Consider the following 11,015-nt stretch of genomic DNA (forward strand, 5'->3'; position numbering starts at 1 on the left):
GATCTTGGAAATGTAAAATTTGTTTTTAATGAAATGATGATTACACATTTATTATTATTATTTCATTACAGTATTTTTATTACATTATGAAAATGGCAACACTTTTCCAAGATCTCATTTTCGTAGCTTGTATCACTTTGAATAAGCCTGCTATAAGACAAGACCCCTATGTCTCACCAAGGAGTACCAGATGTGAAACAGCATGAAGGTATTTAAGAAGCCAAATCAGAGCTCCTCCTACACAAACATTCATGTCTTGAGCAGTCCAGACAAACAATGCACATTACAACAAAGCTTAAACTTGTTCTTCATAATAATTTTAAAAACAATACTAGCTGCCTTTTTAATTTTAAAAACAACAAAAAATATCCACCTCCCTTTCCATTTCTTAGAAGGAGTCTTGAAGTTTAAATCTCCTCAGTGTGATATGCTTGCTTGGTCTGCTTAACTCTTGGAAGTCCAGGGTCTCCAGACTGCAGTCCCCAGGGGAGCTAGGGACAGCTCTGTCTGCCATCAGGGATTCCCCCTCCCCAGGGATTCCCCCGCCCCCGAGAACCCCCTGTAACACTTTGGGAACAATCAGGGGTTCACGCATTCCAGTTTGGGAACCACTGACCCACTATTTAACTGTATCACAGTTGTACCTAGAGACTTTGACAAACCCAGACACTACACCTAGTAACTGAGTAACTAGACAGTCTCTGCCCTAGAGTCTAGGGCTGCAGCTTATAAACACATCTGCGTCGTAGCCCCCTCCCCGACTTGAACGGGCTTTGTGCAGACAAGAGCCCCCATCCCGCCCTGCAGATCCATGGCCTGAAAGACAAGATTTAACAAGCAGATGGGGTGAGGGGGAGAGACAGCAATAAATGGGCTCCCCCAAGCAGCAATAAGCCTGGCGGTAGCAGGATTCCCACCCAGGGCCCCTGAAGCGGGACTTGCTCCTCTGAAGCGGCATTCCCGGACCCGTGCAGGGCTGGCAGATCTGGGGGAGCAGGGCGGGGGCCCCGCTGAGCGAGCTCGCACTTTGGGGCCGGGCCCGCGGCACAGGACACCAGTGCGCCCCTGCGCAGGCAGCCCCCACCGCAGCGGCTGGGCCCAGCCTGTCCCGTCCGCCCCGCCAGGCCCCGCCTCCTGTCTCCACCCCCGCGGGAGGCTCCGGCAGTGCCCCGCACCTCAGCGCTCGGACCGGACTGCGAGGGGAGTTGGTCCCAGCCTGAGGCGCAGCAGCCCCGAGCCGTGAACCCCTTTAAGCCGTCGCCGCCGCCCAGGCTCGCTCTCCCCTTCCCCCCCTGGTCTTGTCCCTCCAGCAGCTGGGGCCGCCGCCGCCGCCATGGTGAAAGTGTCGTTTAACTCCGCCTTGGCGCAGAAGGAGGCAGCCAAGAAGGACGAGGAGAACAACCAGGTGCTCATCCTGGGCCCGGACCCCAAGGTGAGCCGCGGGGCAGGGGTGGCCGCGGCCTGCTGCAGCTGCACACCGGGCGGGGGTGTGTGGACGGGCTGAGGAGCGGGGGATCCCGCTTAGAGGGGGAGGCGAGTGATCAGTAATCACATTGGTCAGATCCGGGGGTGGGGGGCAAGTGGCTTTGTCCCGCGGGGGGATTAGCTAAAGCCCCGCTGAGAGCTGGAAGTGAAAACGGGGAGGAGGAGGGTGTTGAACGGGAGCTTTGCAGCCTGGACGCTTTGCAAACACAGCCGCCTCTGATTTATTGATGGGAGACGCGAGGCCTCCTGGGGAAAGACAAATAAGGTGCCTGCTAACAATACATGTCCAAATGCAGGGCGGCAGGGCGAGGGGAGCAGGAGGAGCTGCAAAGCTGGGGCCAGCAAGCCCCTTGCCAGATCAGGCTTCTAAAATGGCTGACGTGAGAACAAGCTTTGCAGCTCTGTTTCCCTGTTCTTTGGGTTTTTTTGTAGCCCGACAGCGCTTGGATTACAGCCAACTTGGCTTTTTTATGTTGCGTTCTTTTTTTGTGGTGGCCAGTCCGGATCCGTCGTTGAAGTTCGCTAGGGGGTAGGACAGCAAAGGGCTGCTGGTTTCTTGTTTAGGAACCGCGTAGTTAGTCCTAGGAAAAGATATATTAGATTGAGTCGGTCCCTCTGCAAATGCACCATATACTAGCTCAAGGATAGAGAAGGAATCCGATATTAAACTGTATTTGATCGTAGCCAAATGTCTCTTCTCCAGTAGGGCAAAAGCGACAAGGTTAGAGCGTCCTGTGTGTGTTTGATCAGTTACAAAATATTAACAGGTTGGATGGAAAAAACGCAAAGTGTCCAGCAAGACACAGGATGAGACATTAATCCACCTGATGACAATCAAATGAACAGTGTTGGAGTGCATTGATACATGTGGGAAATTGCTTTAGATATTTATTCCTTTTTTATGACAGTGGATCTGTTATTGGAAATCTGATTATATTTCTGCTGTATCTTAATTTCAGACGTAGAGTTTGTGTCTGTCTGGGCTGAAACTTTGCACATTAAAAAAAACACACAAACCAAAACTGACAGACACATTTAAAATTGCATAGTGCACTTAATCATAAACATCTTTCTGTTTTCATATGCTTTCATAATCTTTTATGCGTTGCACATCTGAATTGTGTAACTGGGTCTGTTGGACGTATACTGTTTGTCAGTTTTCTAAACCTATAGCTGTTTAAGAAAATATTTGTGGTACAAATTAAGGGCCAGTCTTTCTCAGGCAAAACTTCTGAGCTAAAACTCTACCCTATAGAAGTCAATGGGTGTTTTCAGGTTGACATGAATGGGATCCAGAGTTCATTCCTGTAGAGTTTAGTAGTTTCAGCTGAGTAAGGTACAGGATTAGAAATTAATTTTGCTCTGTTTATCACTGTTTTGCTTGTCTGGAAACAGAAATGTCAAACATTTACTAGACAGATTAAAAGGTTGTCTGGTTTCACTGTAGCTACTTGTAAGTTCCTCTCCTTGTTACCAGATGTACTGGCCAAAAACTGTCTGACAAGAGCTTAAAAAAACAGTTTTTAAAAAAGTGCTTGGAAAGGATGCTGTCCAGGCAATAATTCCAGCAGCAGATGAGCATTCTTCAGGGATGATGGGACTTTGAATCTGTCCTGGACACACTTCTGTTAGTTGTCAGAACTGGTCCCCATTCTCAGTGACATGCCTCAAGGAATTTTCCTGAAATGGCCTCTTCAAGCATGTTTGAAAGCAGAAATAAAAGAAATTCTAAGTAAAGTATATTAATCTGAGGTTTTAGGAGAGGAAGTTGCCAAAGACCCACCTGTGGACTTGTCAGAATTGAGATAAATGCTGTTTTGTAATTGAACTCTCACAGGATCTAAGAACCACCACATATCCCTTCCACCTTCACTTCTTCAATCTTGTCATCTTTACTAGAAACACAGCAACATGCACATTAAAACATTACCAACCCAAACCATACCAAAACAAAAAACTACACTGCACACACAATTCTCTCTAGGGAGAGGATGAGAGAGAGAATAAACCACATATGACAGATGTTAGTCACATTGTTTAATGCAGTGCTGGAAGGCGCTTAGTTACTAAGAAGATGAGGGTGTTATGAGAACATATATATTAAGCAAGTATTTTGTAACATATTGAGCTTATATTGCAGGATAACAATAGGTCTAGAGCCCAAGTACAGACCTAAAATATACACGGCTGTAATTTTTTAAATTTTATTTTATTTTATTTTATTTATTTATTTGAAAAAGTCCTGGGAGACATTCTGGTTTCATGTTTTAAAAAAAAATAAGGAAAGGGAAAGTGGAAGAAGATTGGCAGAGGTCAGTATATGTAAGTGCATGGTGAGCATTTACCCCCAGACTCCAAGGAGAGATGATGATAAACCAGATGGTCTTCAAGTACAAAGATAGATCCTCTGGTATGACCAAAAGGGACAGAAGCTGAAGCCAGGAGGAGTGGTAGTACACCAAGGTGGCATAAAACTCCTTTTGCATTGCCTTGCTTTTCTGCATGCCATCTTCATTGCATTGTACTGGAGCAGCTCTCTACCTCAGCTGTATTTTATTGCAAGATCACAGGGGGGCGGGGGGGAGAGAGGAGGAATCCTCCCTGGGCTGGTTAAACAGGATTTGCAGCCAAAGTATGCTGGCAATGTGGGACAGAACAGCCAAGGCACACCTGAGGACCTAGCCAATAACCCGTGAAGAAGGGAATGATGAGAAATGTAGTTGCAGGAGGTGGCAGAGGGGAGAGAGACATTTAAATAGAAATTTATGCTAATGTTTTATTGAACTTCTCTTACAGAAGAGATCCCACAGTGTAATGTTTTTACAATAATGTGTTCGAACCAGTTACATCAATAAATAAAGAATTTTTTTAACAAGTTAAAAGTCCTAATCTCTGTGTCTGCATAGTTAGCTATCAAGATATTATTTTGGAATTGCAAAATACTTACAATTGCTGGAGGCATTCCATTCGGAACCTCTGTTTTAAGTTTTATGGAGATGCCTGAAACCTTCTGATATTTGACAGAGCTTGATCGGTGGAATAAGTCCCCACTAAAGGGTTCTGGATCCTCAGCAAACTTCAAAGTCTGTTGGTCAGTTCCTTCAATACCAGACATCAGCCTAGCTTCTTCAAGGCTGTAGGTCTTCATAACTTCACCGCATCAAGCCATATTTGATGAAGTCACAGCTTGGTGGATCATAGTCAGTCTTTGGTTACCTTAGGTTTGGATAAGCTTGTCTTTGATCTTAGACCACTGTACTTCTAAGATTACAGATAAAGGCGCATTGGGATTGTGTACTATGTCATGGTGCTTGTTTTGGTGTCAGGAAAACTTAGTTTACTCATTTTAAATATATAGGGCAGTTTACGTACCTACTTTTTATTCTGCAGAGATTTCCTTCTTTTCCCTGGTAGCATCATTTTTTGGTGGACGCCTGGCAACTCTATCCCTGTCGGCAGAAGTTTTCTCTGTGGGGACTCTTTTGACCTCTCTCCAAAGGGAGGGAGAAGCCTTTAATAGGCAATTCTGCCAGCCTTTCCCTGACAACGTAGATGGCTAAATTGGACAGCTTGTGCCTGCCTCGGGAGTATGATAGATTTGTCTGCTGTGTATTTTAGGGTGCTAGTACTAAAGAGACATAAGAGAGAGAATTGGAGCAGGCTGACTTCCCTCTTCCTCTCCCACTGTTTTGGTGGGGGTGTTACTGAACTTGTCCCAGACCTCAAAAGAAAATAACTAACCTTCCAGTTCAAGTCCAAAGGATGTGCAAATCTCTTGCTTCCTCGTTTGGCCATCCGGTTCATCTGTCCTCGAATGAGTGCAGGAGAGAGGGGCGAGGTTGTTGACTTTTACATTAGCAAAGTTTTTCTGCATGAGGAATCTTAGATTTATTTTAACTTTGAGATTCTTGGGAAAGGGAGTAAAGGGAAATGAGTGGCTAGTTTCCACCCCTTTAGATAAATTCTTGCATGGTCATCTATACTACTGATTAAATAATATACCTGGTTAAAAACATCATCATGATGGTTTTTGCACAATTGCCTCTAAAGCTCCTTTGAGGATGTTGCCAACAATTGAGTGAACAGTACACACAAAGTAATTACAAATTAAAAAAAGAACAAAAACAAAAAAAACAACCAAAACTTGTTTCACTGGAACGCTACCAAAAACAATTGCTGTGAATGGTATAGCTTGGAAACTTGGGATTCATTTTTTGAACTTTCTGACCTTGAGCTGGGAACATTGGTTGCAAATCTTTCTTCAGGCAGTAGAAATGAACATATTGGAGCAGAGGAGCTCTTGGAAATGGTCCATATCTCACTTCCTTTTGTGTTTCTCTCATTTTAAATCTCTTCCTGACTTGAATGGTAAATATGAAACTTTGCGATGGTGAAATACTGTTTTCCTCATTTCCAATACACTGATATTATATTTTAAACAAGATATTTGTACTACACTACCACAATAACTACCTTGGCAGTTGTTTGTCTTACCAGCCACAAAATGATGTTGAGGTCCATGAATGTCATTTCAGGATAAATCAGTTCAGTACATGGAAGGGAGGATACATGGGCAGACAGAAGATTGTTTTACATAGACTATTTCTAAGTATCTTCTCTGTTGTCAGATTAACAAACTGATACTTGGGTAAGTTTTTTTTTTTTCAAATGTATTTGGAGGACTGTTTTTTGCATAAAATTATGTTATATAAATAGTGTTCCCATAAGTAGATATGCCCTTACAGTATGCAGTGCTTAGAAAAATAACATGCATTGTACTATAATGTGCCATTACAGGTGATGACATAAAATAATTTTGAAATGCATGTTTCTACAAACATTCACATATGTTCTATCACAGCGGTTTCAGCCTATGGTTCGCAGACCCCTGAGGGTCCGCCGACTGTTTTAAGATTACCAAAGGGGTCTGCACCTCCATTTGAAATTTTGTAGGGCTCTGAAAATTAAAAAAAGTACATATCCCTAAGTATAATTTTTGATGTGTGTGTGTGTTATATATTTTCCTAATAAGCTTTAAAGAACTTCTCTTCAATGTAAACATTATACAACTATATAATGTACTGTGTAAATAGTGGAGCTGTTTAGAATCTGCAGTTGCTGTTCTGTGAGAAATTCTAACACTTGAAACTTTGTTTTTGTTTTGAATCAGAGTGAAAAGCTGAAATTTCCTGCAAAACAAAAGTTCCAGAAAACTTCAGTTTGAAACCATCAAATCATATCATTCTAATAAAGTCAAAAGTATATATATACATATTAATTATAATTTATAATGTTAGAGTATAATACAATTACTAGTTTAATATATAAAATTTGAAACAAATAAAAATGAAATTGAAACTTTTACTGTGTCATTATGAAACATTTTTTGCTGTATTGAAATTAGAGAGTCAAAATTATTTGTTTTGACTTCTCCTGTTGAAAAAATTCTTCAAAATTGACATGTTCCTGTGAAATGCTTTGATTTCAAAGAAACTTAATTTTCCAGTGGAAAACTGCTTTATAAAAATTTTTTTCAACCAAATCTTATAAACAGATAAATATTTCACTATTTTTATGATTTTTTTTCCCCCTTTCCAATAGCACATCATTTGTTTGATATATTTCGGTGGTGCTTACTTAGCATTTGGCTTTTCTGAGGAATGCTGTTGATATTTATTTTGGATCTAATAATGTTTTTGATTACTCTTTGGAAATTTAATAAAGTAGCATTAATGGTATACTTGCAGGCTCTGTATATAATTGATATATAGTAGACAAACACTACAGACACTTAAATGTGTACAAAAACACTTTCTCTCCATATTTCTCCCTTATTTGAGTATAAATTATAAAAGTAGTGTTACAGGGGTTTTTTGGGGGGAACACATTTCCTAATGGTGGACAGATCCGTCCCTGGGGACCCCAGGCAGCACAGGGCCAGCAGCCCAGAGCCCCTGGACTTCCAAGAGCTAAGCAGATCAAAGCAAAGCAACCGTGAGGAGATTTAAACTTCAAGACTCCTTATAAGAAATGGAAAGGGAGGTGGATATTTTTTGCTGTTTATAAAATTAAATAAGCAGCTAGTATTGTTTTTAAAATTATTATGAAGAACAAGTTTAGGCTTTGTTATAACATGCATTGTTTGCCTGGACTGCTCAAGACCTGAATGCCTGTGTAGGAGGGACTCTTTGAATTGGCTTCTTAAATACCTTCATGCTGTTTCACATCTGATACTCCTTGGTGAGACATAGGGGTCTTGTCTTATAACAGGCTTATTCAAAGTGATACAAGCTTGAAAGTGAGATCTTGGAAGTGTTGCCATTTTCATAATGTAATAAAAATACTGCAATGATTAGTAATAATACTGTGTAATAATCATGTCATAAAAAATTATATTTCCAAGATCACTGCTTTTATAATTTATACTCAAGTAAAGGAGAAAATCCCTGGAAATATTTATTTTTAGGAGGGGATTCACGAGACTTGACATTTTAGTGAAAGGGGTTCACAGGTCAGGAACCACCCTAACAGAGGGTAGGCATCAACAACACCATTTCGTATTCAGGGTGTATTGATCCTGAGGTGCAGGGGTCTATTCCGGAATAGGGAGATGCAATTTGCTCTTGGGTCATTCTAGTTTAGCATAAACGGTATTGTGTTCCAAGAACTTCACTTGGTCATAGGGTAGCAAGCAATTAGTAGTAATATAATCTAGCATTGTGGGATTAATGAAATTATACATAACCAAAACTATAAATATTAAGTGCTTCCATTTAATACCTAATTGATGTATTTAATTATCCACTTCAAAAAGGGAAATTAGATCAATATTATTGATTAATTTAACAGAGTGTTTTTCAGTGTTGTCTGATACTTGTGGTTTAGCTCTGCTGAGATGTGATAATCTCATGTGCTATCCTAAATAATAAGCAAACTGTACTTGAAACTGTGCACTAAAATTGGAAACAGAATGTGAGTAAATTAGTGCTAAAATCAATTCATATATGTGAAATATCTCAGTACAGCATTGCTAGGCATGTATTCACAAATGATAATACTTACCGTATATACTCGTTCACATGCTGAATATTTTTGGTAAAAAAGTGACGCATCAGAGAGCGAGGGTCATACACCAAAATTTGATGATTTTAAACTCTATGGAGTCATTGAATTTAATATCTGATACATTGTTGTTTTGTTTATCTGGAGCATCTGCAGGCATGGAGCCCCTCAGCTCCCATTAGAAACCGTGGCCACGGGGAGCTGAGGGGCACCATGCTTGCAGACGCTCCAAGTAAACAAAACGTTCCGACCCGCCAGCGGCTTACCCTGACGGCCAAGAGCCAAAGTTTGCCACCCCTGAAATATAGGGTCGGCTTATGAAAAGGTCATACAGTTTGTGCTGTTTTTACCTAACCATCTGGGGGGGGTCGGCTTATAAACAAACGGGCTAATGAACGAATATATATGGTAGCGATTATACATTGAAGGATTATGGGAATGTATTGACTGTTAAGTTTACATCTATCATTCATACATAAAGCAAAAATATTTAGGTTAGGAATATTAATAACACCTGTTTTAACTTCACACTATCTTGAAAGAAGTTTGAACGTAATTTGAATCTATTTGGAGGTTCTTTTGGTGTATGAGAAATTAGTTTGTGGTGTAAGTCCAATTCCTAGGGAGTAGGTGTACATAATGGAAAATCCTCCTCCACAGTTTTTTCATTGTTATATCAATTGAATTGAATAGCTATTTTGGAATATTCTTTGTTTTCTATAAACAAGTGACTGTTCTCTCTCAATGCTGTTTGGATTTCCCCCCCTACTCTCTTTAAAACAAACTTAAGCATCAGTTTGTTTTGAGATAATTTAAAAATAAGGGTATGCTAAACTTTTTATGTAATATCCCTCTCTCCTGAGTGTTGAATCCTCATTTGCTGTCTATTTTCCTCATTAATCTACAGCAATTTCAATGGCAGCATTTTAAAAAAAAAGTTGTATATAGATGTCCTTCATAGTTTGAAAAGTCTTAGAATATGAAATTTACCTGCTAGTACAGGGACAATTTAAAAATAATAAAAATCCTTGCTTTACCTGACTTAGTTATGATTGAACACACTTGACTGAAGAATCCACAGTGAATCAGAAACTGACCTGAAACTTAATGCCCATGGTAATTCAATTGTATTAAACTTCATCCCCAGCCTTTCACTTGAAGGAACAATGTCAGTTTAAAAATCATGTAGCTAATGAAAAAATCCTTAGATAAGTAACAATTAAAACTGAAAGGATTTTTAAAATTGCTTCCTACATTTCACTGTTTATGCTGTGGTGAGTCAGTTTCATTTTTAATACTGTTTTCTAGCCATTTTCACTTTCAGGGTCTTCAGTATTAGCACAGAGGTTACACCTTGCAAATGCTGCAGGGGAATTTTTATCAGTTAAAAACTCTGCTTCAGTTAGAATTTGTTTATGCTTTCCATAGAAACATTTGTATTGGTCTGGAAAGTTTGATAATAGCATATGTTTATAACGCCTACATTTCAGGTCAAGAGAATGCATCTTCCAGGAGCTAACAGTGTTCTGTATTTGGAACAGAAACCAGTGAGATATCTAGCTGTAATAAATGGAAAACCTGCCAAAAGAAAGATACACTTACTTTGCTTCTTGCAGCACTCTGCAAGTTAATATAAAAAGCTTTTTTATTAATGAAGCATAAGCTGTGAATTATTTTTGAAAAGTTTTGATCCTGTTAATGCTTCTAACCTGCTGTTGACAGCTGTCACCTTGCAGAAAAGTGGGTATGGAAGCTTGCTATATATTGCGAGTGACTGATTTGTACACTACTATTAAAGCAACATAGAGAATAGGTTACAATTAGAACTTTGATGTTTAAAAATTCAACATTTTATTTAGTTATTAAATGCTATAACAGCTTGTTGTAATAATTGCCTAGGGTCCTCTGAAAACAAACCCAAAAGCCACGAAAAGTATCTGTTGAAATATAAGAGTATATCCATCACTCTAAAGCAAAACTTTTTCTTCCTCTTAGCAAACGGGGTGTCTAGAGTTTTTCCACTTTTATTTTTCACTACTATTTTCGGTCTTCCTGATTGTCATGATTTCTTGTTGTGTCCAGTAGGAATGGTATAATGAATTGCATTCTGCTGGTGCAAACTCTGACATTTATCTGTCAGTGTTATGGATTGGAAGGGGTTAGACTCTGAGGCCTTGGCTACACTTACAAGTTGCAGCACTGGTGAGGGGGTTACAGCGCTGCAACTTAGCAGGTGTCCATACTTACAAAGCTCAGCCAGCGCTGCAACTCCCTGTCTGCAGCGCTGGCTGTACACTTGGGTCCGCTACGGGTGTAGCGAATCCAGCGCTGCTAATGCAGCGCTGTTCATCAGGTGTGGACACTCACCAGCGCTTTTATTGGCCTCCAGGGTATTAGGCCTTATCCCAGCATACCTTTTCAGCCTCTCTGGTCACCGCTTAGCACTCCACTGCCCTGGGCTCAGGTGA

At 40.3% G+C, this 11,015-nt stretch overlaps 1 protein-coding gene and 1 long non-coding RNA gene across 2 annotated transcripts in view; both read left to right on the forward strand.

Annotated features, from left to right (window-relative positions):
- The first annotated feature begins 1,136 nt into the window (after positions 1-1,136).
- The window catches only part of ITM2B (integral membrane protein 2B), a 28,891-nt gene continuing 19,012 nt past the window's right edge, over positions 1,137-11,015 (forward strand). Inside the window, exon 1 of the mRNA XM_032788144.2 lies at positions 1,137-1,432. Coding sequence (XP_032644035.1) covers positions 1,334-1,432 — 99 coding nt within the window. The 5' untranslated portion in view covers positions 1,137-1,333. The remainder of the gene's footprint in view (positions 1,433-11,015) is intronic.
- On the forward strand, positions 6,049-6,846 carry LOC116829364 (uncharacterized). Its single transcript, XR_004374718.2, has 2 exons — positions 6,049-6,133; positions 6,656-6,846. It is a non-coding gene; the product is annotated as an uncharacterized LOC116829364 (long non-coding RNA).

The sequence above is a fragment of the Chelonoidis abingdonii genome, chromosome 1 (genome assembly GCF_003597395.2).
Source record: "Chelonoidis abingdonii isolate Lonesome George chromosome 1, CheloAbing_2.0, whole genome shotgun sequence".
NCBI lineage: Eukaryota > Metazoa > Chordata > Testudines > Testudinidae > Chelonoidis > Chelonoidis abingdonii.